Genomic DNA, 17,011 nt, shown 5'->3' with positions numbered 1-17,011 from the left:
GGCAGTTGCTGCTCTGGTGGTGGCTCCTTCCTGCGGAGCATGGCTCTGTGGAATCCTGTCTGAGCCTTGCCCCAGGCTCAGGCCGGTAAAGGGATGTGTCCTCATGTGCCAAGTTGCCCCCAGGGCCCTGCTGTAGGCCCTCCCCTGCCACACTAAGCCTGACTGCGATGCTGAGGCCTCTCCCAGTGGACAGGAAAGGGGGCTCATCATGGAGATGCTATTAAAGATTCTCTGCAACAGAAGCTCCCATGGTTGGTCAGCAGGGACCCTAGTCTGGCTGTGATGTCCCCTAGATTTGAGGGAGACCTGGGTTGCTTGCTGGGTGGCAGGGAAGGCTGGCTGAGGAGGCCCGGTCCAGGGCACAGGCTGCGTGAGGCCACCTTTTACCTGCAGAGTCAGGCTTTGTGAGCCCAGGTGCCCCCGGCCCAGTCTTCGGAGGCTGGAGGGTGTGGGCTGCTGCAGGTGGGGTAGAGCTGACCGAGGAATGAGACCCTGCCCTCGGCTTCCTCTGAGGGGCCCTTGGCTGTGAGAACAGGATGGAGGAGGTGCCAGGGACACAGACTACGGCTGCAGGGAGGGAGGGGTAGAGGGAAGGAGGGGTGCCAGGCCCCAAGGCACCGGTGCAGGGCTGAGAAGGAGGTTGGAAGCCAGGAGTCTGGGGTGAAGAGTGAGTAGCCAGTCAGTCACCCCTGCCCTTCGGCACCCCTGCTCCTGGCTGGCTGTGGACACAAGCGTCCCGAGCAAGGACAGGACTGGCTCTCTTGCTGGCCTCTGTCTGGGAGGCATGGGGGTTCATTCTCTGGGTGACAGGAGGTCAGGATGCCCCTTCTTTTGGCCTTGGAGGCCCGGAGTGGGGCCCGGGGTGGCTCTGCACAGCCTCTCTCCCTCCCGGCCCTGCCTGCAATGTGGCAGGGCAGCCTGCCAGCCCCGGGGCCTCCCCGGCACACACTCACATGTCCCAGCCACTGCGGGGATCCAGGCAGCCGCTATGTAACGTTTCCCCGGATCTGAAAGTAGAAACAGATGCTGGAATGTTGTGATGTACTTCAGGACAACAGAGACGGGCGGCCCAAGCCCGCTGCAGGGGCTTCTGGGAGCCCAGGGCACTTTAGCTTTGGGCCCCCTGGTCCCCTCAGACCTGCTGGAGGAGTCAGCTCTTGGGGTGCATGTTCTTTCCTCACCCCTCCTCTCAGACAGGGTCATCCTTATAGGAGGGGAGCCCAGGTGTCAGTCCAGCGGGGGCCTCTCCTGGCCTCCTACTGTGAGTGGGGTCATTGGGACATTCACTCTCCTAGGCTTTGTTTCCACCATCTGCATGATGATGACCTTCCTTGAAACCCTCAAAAGGGGCAAGGACAACCCCGTTCACCACTACCCACTGCCCACCCACCTGTTACTCACTCGCTGGAGCTGCCTCCTGGAGCCCCACTGCCCACCCACCTGTCACTCACTCATCTGGAGCCGCCTCCTGTAGCTCCACTGCCCACTCACCTGTCACTCACTCGCTGGAGCTGCCTCCTGGAGCCCCACTGCCCACCCACCTGTCACTCACTCATCTGGAGCCGCCTCCTGTAGCTCCACTGCCCACTCACCTGTCACTCACTCTCTGGAGCCACCTCCTGTAGCCCCGCTGCCCACCCACCTGTCACTCACTCTCTGGAGCCGCCTCCTGTAGCCCCGCTGCCCACCCACCTGTCACTCACTCTCTGGAGCCGCCTCCTGTAGCCCCACTGCCCACCCACCTGTCACTCACTCTCTGGAGCCGCCTCCTGTAGCCCCACTGCCCACTCACCTGTCACTCACTCTCTGGAGCCGCCTCCTGTAGCCCCACTGCCCACCCACCTGTCACTCAGCTGGAGCCTCCTCCTGTAGCCCCACTGCCCACCCACCTGTCACTCACTCTCTGGAGCCGCCTCCTGTAGCCACACTGCCCACCCACCTGCCACTCACTCTCTGGAGCCGCCTCCTGTAGCCCCACTGCCCACTCACCTGTCACTCACTCTCTGGAGCCGCCTCCTGTAGCCTCACTGCCCACCCACCTGTCACTCAGCTGGAGCCTCCTCCTGTAGCCCCACTGCCCACCCACCTGTCACTCACTCTCTGGAGCCGCCTCCTGTAGCCACACTGCCCACCCACCTGTCACTCACTCAGCTGGAGCCTCCTCCTGTAGCCCCACTGCCCACCCACCTGTCACTCACTCTGGAGCCGCCTCCTGTAGCTCCACTGCCCACCCACCTGTCACTCACTCATCTGGAGCCGCCTCCTGTAGCCCCACTGCCCACCCACCTGTCACTCACTCTCTGGAGCCGCCTCCTGTAGCCCCACTGCCCACCCACCTGTCACTCACTCTCTGGAGCCGCCTCCTGTAGCCCCACTGCCCACCCACCTGTCACTCACTCTCTGGAGCCGCCTCCTGTAGCCCCACTGCCCACCCACCTGTCACTCAGCTGGAGCCTCCTCCTGTAGCCCCACTGCCCACCCACATGTCACTCACTCTCTGGAGCCGCCTCCTGTAGCCCCACTGCCCACCCACCTGTCACTCACTCTCTGGAGCCGCCTCCTGTAGCCCCACTGCCCACCCACCTGTCACTCAGCTGGAGCCTCCTCCTGTAGCCCCACTGCCCACCCACCTGTCACTCACTCTCTGGAGCCGCCTCCTGTAGCCCCACTGCCCACCCACCTGTCACTCAGCTGGAGCCTCCTCCTGTAGCCCCACTGCCCACCCACCTGTCACTCAGCTGGAGCCTCCTCCTGTAGCCCCACTGCCCACCCACCTGTCACTCACTATCTGGAGCCGCCTCCTGTAGCCCCACTGCCCACTCACCTGTCACTCACTCTCTGGAGCCGCCTCCTGTAGCCCCACTGCCCACCCACCTGTCACTCAGCTGGAGCCGCCTCCTGTAGCCCCACTGCCCACCCACCTGTCACTCACTCTCTGGAGCCGCCTCCTGTAGCCCCACTGCCCACCCACCTGTCACTCACTCTCTGGAGCCGCCTCCTGTAGCCCCACTGCCCACCCACCTGTCACTCACTCTCTGGAGCCGCCTCCTGTAGCCCCACTGCCCACCCACCTGTCACTCAGCTGGAGCCTCCTCCTGTAGCCCCACTGCCCACCCACCTGTCACTCACTCTCTGGAGCCGCCTCCTGTAGCCCCACTGCCCACCCACCTGTCACTCACTCTCTGGAGCCGCCTCCTGTAGCCCCACTGCCCACCCACCTGTCACTCACTCTCTGGAGCCGCCTCCTGTAGCCCCACTGCCCACCCACCTGTCACTCACTCTCTGGAGCCGCCTCCTGTAGCCCCACTGCCCACCCACCTGTCACTCACTCTCTGGAGCCGCCTCCTGTAGCCACACTGCCCACCCACCTGTCACTCACTCTCTGGAGCCTCCTCCTGTAGCCTCACTGCCCACCCACCTGTCACTCACTCTCTGGAGCCGCCTCCTGTAGCCCCACTGCCCACCCACCTGTCACTCAGCTGGAGCCTCCTCCTGTAGCCACACTGCCCACCCACCTGTCACTCACTCTCTGGAGCCTCCTCCTGTAGCCCCACTGCCCACCCACCTGTCACTCACTCTCTGGAGCCGCCTCCTGTAGCCCCACTACCCACCCATCTGTCACTCACTCAGCTGGAGCCGCCTCCTGTAGCTCCACTGCCCACCCACCTGTCACTCACTCGCTGGAGCCACCTCCTGTAGCCCCACTGCCCACCCACCTGTCACTCAGCTGGAGCCTCCTCCTGTAGCTCCACTGCCCACCCACCTGTCACTCACTCTCTGGAGCCGTCTCCTGTAGCTCCACTGCCCACCCACCTGTCACTCACTCGCTGGAGCCACCTCCTATAGCCGGGCCTTCTGGGATCTGCCTCCCAGGAGCCTGCCCTCGGGATGTTCTCACACTTGGGATCCCAGAAGTCTTCATCTGTGGTGCTCGCCCATTTTAAAGGATCTCAGGGCCAGACGCCAGGGCCCCTGGGCAGGGCCCGCACAGCCTGGCAGGCTCCTGGGACCTTGGAGCCCCTCTGGCTTTCTCCCGGCAGGGTGCTCCCTGAGTGAGTGGTGGGCTCCCAGTGCCTCCCCAGCCTCCTCCAGGGCCAGTGCCCGGCTCCTGGCTTCCTCACCCCATGGAGGACCCTAGTGAGACTCGCCTGCATGCTGGCCTTCACCTACGTGCCTTCACCTACTCAGGGGTCTGCTGGATGCAGAGTTGTGAGCTCAGGCCGCATCTTCTCTTCCATTTGACTGAGACTCCCAGCAAGACCTTTACACTGAAGCTTCCGGAACTTCTGGAAATACAGCCCTGGTGCTGTGACTTGTCTGTTTCGCTACAGAAGGTGCTGGGAGTTTCACCCACTGGCTTTGACAATGAGGGTAACTTGGGTCCCAGTAGCCTTTGGCTGAGTCGAGTTGGAGAAATGCCTTTCTCTCCCGTAAGTCCCTGCTGGTGGCCTGAGACGCTGCCTGGGATGGGGAGGGGGTCAGGGCATCTCAGCTCCTGGCCATGGCTGCCTGTTAGGTGTCCCCTGCGGCAGCTTGGCCTGGGCCTGTCAGAGGGCACTGCCCACCCCATCCCTGCCAGGCTTCTTGGACTCTGCGATGGCTTGATGGGGGTGGGGCTGGACTTCTGACCCCCGGGAAGTTCGGGGCCCTTCCCCCGCTGCCTTACCTTCCTGCCCCAGGGTGGGGGTGCCTCGGCTCACACTGCACTCTCTGCCCAGGCCTGTCCTCAGGAGTGGCCTCCCCCACACCCATGGGCTGGTTGCAGAGCCCCTCCTCCAGGCTGGCCGGGGTCCTCCTGGCCGGGAGGGTCACAGCACCCTCCCGGGGCTGTGTCAGGGGCAAGGACCAGGACCCGCAGGCCTGATGCTCTGCTCTCTTAGACCCCTCCAGCAGCTTGGAGTGAGGCTTGCAGAGAGGCTGGGTGGAGAATCCACACGAAGGTCTGCCCATCCTTCCCAGCATGGGTCGCAGCTCTCAGGGTACTGACACCTCGAGGGCCCGGAGTAATCTGGGAAGTCCTCAGAGGAGGCTGCATCCTAGGGGGACCTTGACACATTCCAGAGGGGCCTTGAAACTCACTTGAACTGGCTCTGAGGCAGGGGGACAGCAGGAAAGGCACAGCCTCCACAGCTCCCTGCCTTCTAGAGATGGAAATCAGAAGCTAAAAGGGTTCCCTTCTCAAAAGTGAGAAGGACGTTGCCATTGGCTCCTGCACTATGAGAGTGTGGGTCTCCTCCCCAGCCCGGGCCACCAGTCCTGGTGTGCTCCATTCCCAGGGCGCCCAGTCTCTGGGGTGGAGGAGCAGGACCTAGTGTGCCTTCCCGGTGGTGGGGGGTAGTGGTCTGGCCTGTGTCTGCGGGCCTCATTCCTGGTTTGCCATGACACCCTGCAGGGTGCCAGCGGGCAATGCCCAGAGAGGAGAACCCCTCCCTTCTGGCTAACACTGAGCTGGAGGCCTCCGCTCCGTGTACCTTGGTGCTCTGAGCCAGCACGATGCCCACCCGTGCTCCTGGAGGCGGCCTGGCTGACCTTGGGCCCTAGCCTTGGACAGGGCTGTTCTCTCATGTCCCGGGGCCCTGCTGAGGCCCACAGATGTCATTGGCTCAACCAGCAGGGGTCCCTCCAGATGCAACACCGTGTGGAGGAGTTGGCCCTCTGTCCTTCCCCCACTCTTGGCTTCATGCCCATCAGGCCTTTGGGTTCGACACTGTGGGGGAGGGGACTCTGTTGTCACCCCCTGGTGGCCTGGCCACCCCCTGCCTGTGTCCCCCAGAGTTGGATGGACTCTCATGTGCACATGGCTGGGGTGGCCTCCTGGCCCTGCCTGGTGTGCTGTGTGCCCTGGCAGACTCTTCCCTCCCCCAGCCTGGGTCTCCCCATCAGGGCAGTGAGGGGCCGCATAGCCCCTACTTAGCTCCTTCTTGGAGGGGAGGCCTGGCCTGGGGGAGGCTGCTGGCAGGCAGCTTGAGTGTGTGAGCTCCAGGCTGCTCCACAGACACACTTGTGCAGACCCAGGGCCTGCAAAACCCAACCCAGGCTGCAGCTGCAAACAGGGAGTCTGCCTTCCCAGCCTTGTGGGTGCAAGAGGCTGGCCTGGGCCGAGCCTGCAGGAGCAAGGGAAAGAGCCGCTGATGGGGCAGCCCCCGCTCAGCCTGGGAGACTGCCCTGGGCTTCTGCACATGGGAAGGGGCTTCCGTGGCCTTGCCTGAGTCTAGAACGCCAGAGGTGCTGGCAGAGGCAGAGCGGAGTGCTTGGGTGCAGGGGTGGGGTGTGGGGTGGTTGTACCCCAACCCAGAGAGGCCACCACCCCAGTCTGTGTTCAGAAACCCAGCAGGAAGTCCGGGTGCTCGGGCTGCTGGGAAGGGGAGCTGGTGCTCCACCTGGGTGAGAGTCAGGAGCAAAGAGGTGAAACCAGCAGAAGGGGCTGAATCAGAGCGTTGCATGGGGCGGGGAGGAGGGCGGGAGGGGCCTGGACCATGCCTCTGGCTGTGCTGAAGGGCCAGGGCTGGCTGCCTTGCTTCTGTCTGACTGCTGGCCGGTGTGCTGGTGCCGGGCACTGTTTGGCAGCAGGTTCCTGTCCAGACGATATAGACCAGGCCTGCCCTCCTGGGACCATAGTGACAACCGAGGCGCCTTCCTAAACACTCTGGAGAAGCTGAACAAGTGTGTCACTCGTGTAGCCCTGGGTTGGGACTGCCCCCAGGGGGGTGGGTTGGAGCTGAGGCTCAGCAGCAGGTAGGCGCATGTGTTGGTTCGGGCTTGGGTGCCCACTCTGCGCCCTGCCGCTCCTACCCTGGAGTACCCCTGTTGGCCCCTGCCAGCTGTCCTCCTTCATCCACCTGTGTGGTGCTGCTGCCGCCCGCCACTCCCTAAAGTGCCTGGGCCCCTCGTAGGCCACTAGGGCACTGCTAGCAGTTGTCTCTAGGGACCTGCTTGTCACCTTGGCCAGTCGGCCTGGACCATTGCAGCCAAGCATGTGCAACTCAGGAAGGGCCACCTCTGTGTGGCCGGCGCCCAGCATGGCTGAGGATGTTTCATGACACCTCGGGACACTGTGAGGCCCAGCCCTCCCTCCCAGCCCGGCTGACCCCCCAGAAAGGCGGGCACTGGGCAGGACGATCTGGCCCTAGTGGGGGTTGGGGGCCTTGCTGGGGTGTGGGCTACGGGGTCAGCTTAGCCTGGGTCCATGGAGGGGGTGCCAGCGTTTTCCTCCTTGCTCCGTCTCTGGATGCCTGGCAGCTGTGCTGAAGCACCAGCGTTTGCCTGGTGCTCTGTGTTGTTGGGGTGACATCATGGGCTCAGGTATCCTGGTGTGTGGACGAGGACAGCCGCTCTCACGGGCTGTGAGCAGTGCCCCTGTGCCACGGGGAGGCCCCATGGAGAGGGCTGGGGATGGAGCAGGTGCACAGGGCGGGGCCGCCTGCAGGGAGCTGGGGGATGAACACCACCCTACCTGCCACCCTGGCCCTGTCCCATACAGAGGGAGTGCTTCCTAGAAGGCAGGGCTGCAAACCACTGACCATACGTGGCAGGAGACTCAGTACCTAGAAACCATCCCAATTTGAGGGCAGTAATTACAAACCTTGTGAAACCCGCAGGGACCAGAACCACCCTGGAGAGCTGTCCCCGAAACCACTGGGCTGGGTTTGGAGGCTTGGGCAGAGGAGCTGGTGGGCACAGCCCTCAGTCAGCTCAGAGGCTGGGCCTTGCCACAGATACCCCACCTTCTGTGCCTCGGAGCGCAGAGACCAAGCCAGCTCACACAGGAGGCCCTTACCCTTTGCAGAGCTCCAGCCTCACACTTGGAGGGTTCCTGGGTGGCGGCACCTCCTGCTGGCAGAGGTTGGAATTGCAGCCCAGCCCAAGTGGACCTGCAGTTGCCTGGGCTGGAGTGACGTTCCCTAGAATTGGCAAACTGGGGAGATGGGTGACCCAGGCAGCTCTGGCTGCCTTAACAGAGAGAGTGCTCTGTGTCTCTTCCTACCAGGACACAAATCCTACGCGGTCAAAGCCCCAGCCTGTGCTCTCTCAGAAAACCTATCTCCAGATCCATTCCCCTTGGGGATTCGTGCTCCAACATAGGAATTTTGTGGGGACACATTCCATTCATCATAGACTGTCCCCCAACAACAGTCAGTTGCATGTGATCTGGAAGTGGGCAGGGACCAAAGTTAGGCCTTGGAAGAATGTGACTCTGGAGTCAGGAGGGTACAAAACGCTGGGCAGGATTGCCAGAGCACCTGGTGTGATTACACACACGGACCATCGAACCCTCACTGGGTGGGGACTTTCCTTTGAGAGAACACCACTTCAGTATTAAAGAAGTGAAAGACACGGGGGGCTTGCTGTGGAGCCTGCGTCTATCCACCGGGGAGCCGGGTGAGGGCTTGAGCACAGGCAGGGAGGATCTCCCCCACTGGGAGGCAGATCCCCTGTCCACGTCTGATGGACACACACAGCTTCGCCAGGTCTGAGCTTGGTCCGCTTTGCAGGGCTGTAGCAGGTGCGAGCTTTTGGCTATGGCCTGGGAGGGAGGGCTGGGCTGTGTGTTTTGCAGCCCACTAGGCGCCGGCCACGCAGAGGTGGCCCTTCTGAGCTGCACATCCCCGTGCCGGCAAAAATCTGTCTGCTTCAGCTTTCCGGGAATCCATGGCACAGGATACACGTGATGACATGGGGCTTGGCTCCAGCTGTGCACAGCTTTGGAGCATCTGGGGTGTTAGAACTGTGTGGACTGGAGTAGCGAGAGGATGGGCTCCAGGGGGACCCCGGCTCCTGACCCCCTCCCACCCTGGTGGGCTCCAGTGGGCACTGTGCCTGGTGGTCCCTGGGTACATCTTGGGGCTCTGCCTGTCTGGAGGATGTGATGGGAAGTCCGTTTCCTTCCCTGCTCTGCCACAGCCTCCTGGGTCCTGACAGCCCAGCTTCCTTGCCTTGGGCCCTGTGCCCCTGTGCCTGCCTGGCCCTGCCAGGAGGGGCTCTGGTTCCTATTACGTGTTCCAGACAGGGGTGCCGTTTCTGCAGTGCGCACCATAAACAAGGCCCCGGGGGTGGGTTCAGCTCAGGCCATGCTCAGAGGCCCCTGGAGTCGTGGCAGTGGCTTCAGCAGAGCAGTCTCAGGTGAGGCAGGATGGGCCTGGGGGCCAGGACAGTCCCCATCTTGTCTGGGAGGAATGAGGGTGAGGTGGGTGGGGCGAGGGGCTCAGAGGCAGATGGGCTCACCTCAGTTCTGCCCTGGGCCCCCCCAGCCTGCACGTGCCAAGGCCACGTGGGGCAGGGAATGGAACCATCACTGCCACCCCCAGCCACCCCCCAAGGCTGGCTCTGCCCCAGGAGGGGACCCTCAGTGCCTGCTCTCCGGTGGGAGGCAGGTATAGTGAGCACTGTGGGTTTTTAAAGCCAGCTTGCTCTGAGGGGGCTTTGCCATCTCAGGGCCCAGAGGCAACTGTGGTGCTGTAGCTGCTGCCTGCTCTGGTGACCTCAGACTGGCCTCCCTCAGTGGTGCCGGGCACCCCACCCGCCACGCAGTGACAGTAAACGGCTTCCCCAATCTTGGCCCTGGGGTCAGTCACCCCCAGTGGTGGCAGCCCCTGAGGAGGTGCCCCGGAGGAGGTGGCATCTCAGGGAAGCCTTCTCCCTAGAGAGAATCTAAGCACTTTACTAGTGGGGCTTGGGATTGCTGTGGGCACAGGCCCGGGCAGACAGCCTCCCCTGCCGGGGCACAGCAGTGGCACATTCTTGCAGCTTCCCTCTGAGCTCAGGGCTGACTCCCTCCCTAACCACAAGGCAACTGCCAGAGACCTGACGGTAACCCAGTCCCCGCTGAGGAGCTGGCTGCCGCTTTTGGCAGAGGTCCGGTGCCCACCCTGGGTGCCGAGCCTGACCCAGTGCCTTCTCCCCACCTCCCTGGTCCAGCTCAGGGCACGGCCCCGTCCATCAGCCTGGTACAGGCACCCGCTGGACCAACCTGACCCCACAGCCCATGCCCTGCCAGAATGTGCATGAAGGAATGGGGGCATGGGCACTAAGTGGGGTCAGGTGTGAGGTGTGGCCTGGCCTGGGGTGGGTAGGAGCTGTGCTGGTCCCCCGGGAACTTGGGGCCAGGCCTGTGGACCTTGATAGCTATCCACGGCATCCCCACCTTGGGGACCTGCCCCTTGCCCTGACCTTCCCCTTGGCCTGGACTAAGGACCAAGATGGTGAGATGCCTGGGTCTCAGTCCTGCCCTGCCAGCCTGCGGCCTCCTCCAGGGAGACGTGACCTCCTGGGGCACTGAGCCCTCACTCGCAGCTTCTCAGAGGCCCCTGGTGTTGGGTGCTCTGAGCTGGGGCGTGCTGGGCTTCTGTCTGGGTGGGGCCTCCTGCAGAGCGCTCTGCGTCCTGCCCTCAAGCAGGCTGGGCCAGAGGGTCCAGTGAATCCCCGAAGTCCTGAGGATCCTGTAGGTGGGCAGAGAAGGCAAAACCAGTCCTGGGAGCCAGGCAGGGAGCAGCCATCGTCCAAGATGATGGAGATGAAAAGGCAGAGGGGCTCGGAGTGGCTGGGAGGGGCCCTATGGCAGGAGGAAGTGTCTGTGTCACCTCCTGTTCCATGCCAGCTGGGGACAGACTGTCAGCTAGGCGTCCTCTTGGCTGACCTGTGGTGCCGCCCGTGTCCCCAGCCATTAGCTCCTGCGCCCTGGGCAATGGCGGCTGCCAGCACCACTGCGTCCAGCTCACCGTCACTCGGCACCGCTGCCAGTGCCGGCCTGGCTTCCAGCTCCAGGAGGACGGCAGGCGCTGTGTCCGTAAGTGCCCAGAGGGAGGGAGGGAGGACCTGGGGGTGGAGGCAGGGTGGGCTGCCTTGCCTGGGCTGGGTCTGGGCTGCGGGGGGAAGTGGGTCTTCAGGAGGCCCCCAAGGCTCCTGAGAGGCCTGGTGGGTTGTAGTCCAGCCCCTTTGGCTGTGCCCTGGGTTGGCACATCTGGGGCCAGGAAGCTCAGGATGGGTGCTGCCTCACTGCCGTGGTGCCCATCCGATGGCGCCACCTCACTTCCATAGGTGCCCACCTGAGGAGGAGGCGGGCGGCCGGGCCTGGTTTGGTACTCTGCTCCTGGTCCTCAGGGCTGCTTGCATGAAAGGAGGGGGCTTTGCTGATGGTGACGGCGGGCAGGCTCAGCGGTCCTCCAGAATATGGAAATGGGGGCTGTGGGTGGGGCAGGTGCTGAGAGAATGTCCCCATTTGGCCTCTAGGGTTCTCCCCAGAGCGGGCATGAAGGGGTCTGAGTCACAGAGCTAGGAGGTCACCGCCCTGGTCTCAACGCTGACACCCGGGCTGAGAGGGTGGTGGGAGGAGCCGGCCTGGGCCTCTGCCTCACCTGGGCTGGCTGGCCTTGTCCTGAGGCTTCAGAGTCTTCTTGTAACTTTAGAGGCTTCCCAAACCTGGGAGGAGGGAGACCCACTGCCCAGCCCATCAGCCTGGAGCAGGGATGGGGAGAGCACTGGGTAGGTGGTCTCACAAAAAGCCTTGGGGCAGGTGCCCTGCAGCCACTGGGGTCCCCTCTCCCCAACCCCCTCCTCGGGTCCATGGCTGCAGGGAGAAACCCATGTGCCGATGGGAATGGCGGCTGCATGCACAGGTGCCAGGTGCTCCGGGGCCTCGCCCACTGTGAATGCCACACAGGCTATCAGCTGGCAGCGGATGGCAAGGCCTGTGAAGGTAGGACACCCGTCCCCTGCTCTGCCCTGCCCAGGTGCTATGCGGGGACCCAAGTCCAACTCTGGGGCTGTGGCTTCCCATGGGACCAGGCCCTTTGGGAGCAGGGCTGGCCCTGCCTTGCCCCCCGTTGGGTGACCTGGGATGTGTCGGTCTCATCTCCACTGCTGGGGGCTGATAGTGTGGGTATGAAGGCTTGCAAAAGCTGCTGTCAGCCCAAGGCTCATTTCACCAGAAGTGAGCCAGGGAGCTCAGGTGTTGCTCATTGCTTTTAAACTGTTATATTTCCTAAGTAGTGTCAGCTTGTCAGGAAAACTAAAGGTATGAGTGAGGGGAAAGGAGGAGCGAGCCATGCCCGTAATCCCAGCACTTTGGGAGGCCAAGGAGGGAGGACTGCTTAAGCCCAGTTGCTCAAGACCAGCCTGGGCAACATGGCGAGACAGATGTGGTGGTGCTGCCTGTATCCTGGCTACTAAGGAAGCGGAGGCGGGAGGATCACTTGGGCCCAGGTCAGGGCTGTAGTGAGCTATGATCACTGTGGCACCGCAGCCTGGGTGCAGAGCAAGAACACTCTGTCTCTTTTTTTTTTTTTTTTTTGAGATGACCCTCACTCTGTCGCCGAGGTTGGAGCGTGATGTTGTGATCTCGGCTCACCGCAACCTCCACCTCCCATGTTCAAGCAATTCTCCTGCTTCAGCCTCCTAAGTAGCTGGGACTACAGTTGTGTGCCACCACGCCAGGCTAATTTTTTTGTATTTTAGTAGAGACGGGGTTTCATCATTTTAGCCAGGATGGTCTCGATCTCCTGACCTTGTGATTCCCCCAACCTTGGCCGACTCTGTCTTTTAAAAAGAAAAAAAAAAAAAAAGGCCAGCCATGGTGGCTCACACCTGTAATTCCAGCACTTTGGGAGGCCAAGGTGGGTGGATCACTTGAGTTTAGGAGTTCAAGACTAGCCTGGGCGACACAGTGAGACTCTGCCTCTACCAAAAAATAAGAAAACCTGAATAGCTGAGCATGGTGGTGCACACCTGTGGTCCCAGCTACTCGGGAGGCTGAGGAGGGAGTCACTTGAGCCTGGGAGATTGAGGCTACAGTGAGCCACGATTGCACCGCTGCAGTACAGCGTGGCTGACAGAACGAGACCCTGTCTCAACATAAATAACTAATAAAAGAACATAAAGGAAAAAGGTGACGTTGTCACTGAGCCCCGGACACACCTGGGTGGAGGGGACGGGTTTCTGCCACTTCACTGGGGCTGTTTGTGAATGTGCTTTTTTGGAATCCGGTCATGGGGAGGTGCTGTTGTCTAGATGCACTGCGGCCCCCCGCACCGTCCTCTGCCGCAGGGCTGGCGATGCTTATTGTTAACTCCGTCCCTGCACCTCTGGGTGTCCCTGACTCTTCCCCCGCAGGTGAGCCGGCCTCCTCTGAGCAGCCTGGGGAGGGGTTTGGCTGCTGCCACCTGGGTGGCCCACAGGGAAGTCTCTGAGGCAGTGGGTGTGTCCAGACCAGGCGTGGGCAGTTTCCAAGGGTATTAGTCCATTTTCACGCTGCCGTCGAAGACATACCCAAGCCTGGGCCATTTACTAAAGAGAGAGGTTTAGTGGACTTAGAGTTCCACAGGGCTGGGGAGGCCTCCCAATCATGGCGGCTGGATGGAAGGAGCAAGTCCCGTCTCACGGCCATAGCACTAGGCAGAGAGAGAGCTTGTGCAAGGAAACTCCCGTATTTAAAGCGGTAAGATCTCAGAAGACTCATTCACTTCATGAGAACAGCACAGGAAAAACCCACTCCCATGACTCAATCACCTCCCACTGGGTTCCTCCCACGAGGACACGTGGGAATTGTGGGAGTTACAGTTCACAATGAGATTTGGGTGGGGACACAGCCAGACTGTATCACCAAGCACTCTGCCGGTTGGGGTGTCCTGATGCGTGGCTCCATGTCTTCAAGGACACCAGGAAAGTGCTGCCGGGGTCACGGCGCCTGGTCACCCAATGGGCTTAGCATGAGACCCGTGCGGACCCGTGTGGATGCCAGCTTTTTCATCCCAGGGCACCTGCAGGGTTGTGACTAGTGGTCCTCAGGGGCAGTGGGATTGGCCCTGAACACCTGTGTCATGCAGCCGCAGGCCCTGGGTATCAGCAGGCCGTGTGCTGCCTTCCACTGGCCCTTCCTGGCACCTCTGAGGCCTCCCCGTGGTCTCCCCCTCCAGATGTGGATGAATGTGCTGCAGGGCTGGCCCGATGTGCCCATGGCTGCCTCAACACCCAGGGGTCCTTCAAGTGTGTGTGCCATGAGGGCTACGAGCTGGGCGCCAATGGCCGGCAGTGCTACCGTGAGTGGGCAGCTGGAAGCCGGCTGGAGGTGCCCGGGATGGTGGTGCTGCTCCCCAGGACCCCAAGGCCTGCTTTGGCAGAAGGACAGGGCTTCCTTGTCCGTCAGGGGCAGCCCAGGGTGTGCACCTTTGGTGGCCACAGAGTCCTAGACCCAGCAAGGTTTGGGAGTTCTGTGTTGCTGCTTCCTGCTGGTGTCCCTGGGCTCAAGGCTGGCTGCTGGGTGAAGGTAGGGGGAACCAAGGTAGGTGGGGGCATCCCAGCCACCACCCCACACCCCAGGTGACTGGTCTCGTGGCAGGGATTGAGATGGAGATCGTGAACAGCTGCGAGGCCAACAATGGCGGCTGCTCCCATGGCTGCAAGCACACCAGCGCCGGGCCCCTGTGCACCTGTCCCCGTGGCTACGAGCTGGACTCAGATCAGAGGACCTGCATCGGTGCGGGCTGGCTCCTCACAGATGCCCGCACCCCCACTCCAGGGATCCGATGCCACCCTGAATCTGGGATCAGTTCCATGCCATGACTGGGAGGTCCTCTTCTGTCTCCCTGAGTCCTGGTCTGGCTGCCTGGGCCCAGGCGTGGTGGTAGGGCAGGCCTGACAGGCAGCATCCTGGCCCAGGAAAGACCCTGGGTCCCACATCAGGGCCCCACACCTGGGTCCCACCCCAGGCTCACGCCTACAGCCACGGCACCCCCTTAGCCCCATTAGTACCTCAGCACTACCCATCACCTGGGGAGGTCCCAGTGTCATGGGAGTCACACACCAGACCCTGACTCCCAGACGGAGTCCCCACCCTTCAGCCCCAGTCCAGCCCAGTGCCACCACCTTGTTCACGGCAGGCAGATGGGTGGGCTGGCAGTGACGTGTGTCCTGTGTGTGTCTGCATATGTGGGACCAGGAACATGCGTGTGTGTGGGTGTGATTGTGTGGTGGGTGCGAGACCGGGAACACACGTGTGTGTGAGTGTGGTTGTGTGGTGGGTGCGAGACCAGGAACACGTGTGTGTGTGGTTGTGTGTGGGTGTGAGACCGGGAAGACACCTGTGTGTGGGTGTGGTGTGGTGGGTGTGAGACTGGGAACACGTGTGTGGGTGTGGTTGTGTGGTGGGTGCGAGACTGGGAACACACGAGTGTGGGGGTGGTTGTGTGGTGGGTGCAAGACCGGGAACACACGTGTGGGGGGGTGGTTGTGTGGTGGGTGCGAGACAGGGAACACACGTGTGTGGGGGGTGGTTGTGTGGTGTGTGCGAGACCGGGAACGCATATGTGTGGGTGTGGTTGTGTGGTGGGTGCAAGACCGGGAACACGCATGTGTGTGGGGTGGTTGTGTGGTGGGCACAACTGTGCAGGTGCCAAGTATGTAGGTGTGCACCTGTAAACTGGGCATGTGCATTGCAGTCGGGCCTGTGAATTGTGTGTGGTTGTGTGCAGTTGCATGCAGTTATGTGTGGGTGGGGGTGTGTGTGTGTGTGTGTGCAGCTCCCTGGTACCAGGGGGCCCATGCCGTGTGCCCCACAGATGTCGACGACTGTGCAGACGACCCGTGCTGCCAGCAGGTGTGCACCAACAACCCCGGCGGGTACGAGTGTGGCTGCTACGCCGGCTACCGGCTTGGTGCCGATGGCTGCGGCTGCGAGGGTGAGCACCGCCCTGCCACTGCACAGCGAGGGTGGCCTGGGAGTGGGGCCGCCCTAAGGAAGGACACGGGCTTGGCTCTGATCCCCCAGTGGTGGGGATGGGGTCGGCCTGCTCTGTGTTCTGCTGCATGCAAGGCTGTGGGTACTGGTTGAGTGCCTGCTGCATGCAAGACTGTGGGTGCTGTTTGAGCACCTGCTGTGTGCAGGGCCATGGGTGCTAGTTGAGCGCCTGCTGCATGCAGGGCTGTGCAGGAGGTATTGGTTGAGTGCCTGCTGTGTGCAGGGCTGTGCTGACCTGCCCCCTTCCTCCCTCTGGCCTGAATTCACTGGCCACTCTCTCCTGGAGCTGGGCCTGTCCCCCCAGCTGCTGCCTGGCTGGCCCCTCCCAGCCTGGCCTCCCTCTGGCAGGTGTCTGCTGTGGCTCTGATCCTGGGGCGGGAGGATGGCCAGAGTGTCCACTGCGGCTGGGGTGTGTTTTACTGGCTGCCTCACGAGATGAGCCAGTCGGCTCTGGCCACTAGAGCTTCAGCCCACGGGTGAGACTGGGTGGGCAGGGGCCTACCTGGCTCCCCTCCTGGGAGCACAGGCCTCAGCAGCCTCGGGTCACCCGCAGATGTGGATGAGTGCGCCTCCGGCCGCGGCGGCTGCGAGCACCACTGCACCAACCTGGCCGGCTCCTTCCAGTGTTCCTGTGAGGCCGGCTACCGGCTGCACGAGGACCGAAGGGGCTGCAGCCGTGAGTCCCCCGCCCTCGGCGGAGCATGGGCCTCTGCCTTCTCAGCGTTTGCCCTAGCTGACCCTGTGTCCTGCAGGCCTGGCTGGCCCCACACCCACCTGCCTGGGATCCTTTGCCCCCTGGCCTCTCTGGGCCTGCACCACCTCAGAGGCCATCGGGCCCCTGGGGACCCACTGAGGTCCTTCCTCTTCTGAGTGCTGTGTGGGTTGGGGACAGTGGGGTGGGGAAAGCTGATGAGACAGGCATCCTCCTGGAACCCAGCACCTGTCCTGACCAGGTGAGAGGAGGGGCCACAACCTAAGCTACTGTTGTCCCTGGGACTGAAGGCTGCTGCTCCCAGCCCTAATGCTTTCCCAGCCCGATGCCTCTAGGCCCCAGGGTCCCTAGATCTGGGATGGGGCTGGGGGCAGAGGGCCAGGGTTCAGGTCCTCAGGGCCCGGATCCACCTGAGAAGGAGGATCAGGTGCAGCTGGATGGCCCCAGGACCAGGCTGAGGAGCTGGGGGTAGGGGAGGCAGTAGGAGGCTAGCGGGGACCCCTGGAGTGGGGCTCGGGCCCAGCCCCACCTGCGGAGGAGTCACCAGGTGGGCAGGTGGTGGCAGGGGCTAA

The 17,011-nt window shown here is 62.5% G+C and overlaps 1 protein-coding gene across 41 annotated transcripts in view; it reads left to right on the top strand.

The window, feature by feature from the left end:
* MEGF6 (multiple EGF like domains 6) overlaps window positions 1-17,011 on the top strand; it is a 117,483-nt gene that overhangs the window by 82,021 nt on the left and 18,451 nt on the right. For 40 of the 41 annotated variants that reach the window (XR_013519746.1, XR_013519745.1, XR_013519744.1 and 37 more), the window contains 6 exons: window positions 10,658-10,783; window positions 11,570-11,692; window positions 13,908-14,030; window positions 14,330-14,467; window positions 15,549-15,668; window positions 16,281-16,403. Coding sequence is in view for 35 of the 41 variants with exons in the window: in XM_078330160.1 (XP_078186286.1) it covers window positions 10,658-10,783; window positions 11,570-11,692; window positions 13,908-14,030; window positions 14,330-14,467; window positions 15,549-15,668; window positions 16,281-16,403 (753 nt within the window). In the remaining 6 variants the exon portion in view is untranslated. Of the gene's footprint in view, window positions 1-10,657; window positions 10,784-11,336; window positions 11,479-11,569; window positions 11,693-13,907; window positions 14,031-14,329; window positions 14,468-15,548; window positions 15,669-16,280; window positions 16,404-17,011 lie in introns of those variants that run through there. The other variant, XM_078330164.1, reaches the window with a different exon arrangement.

Source organism: Callithrix jacchus, chromosome 7, assembly GCF_049354715.1.
Source record: "Callithrix jacchus isolate 240 chromosome 7, calJac240_pri, whole genome shotgun sequence".
In the NCBI taxonomy this organism is placed as follows: Eukaryota; Metazoa; Chordata; class Mammalia; order Primates; family Cebidae; genus Callithrix; species Callithrix jacchus.
This window is presented reverse-complemented; position numbering and strand designations above follow the sequence as displayed.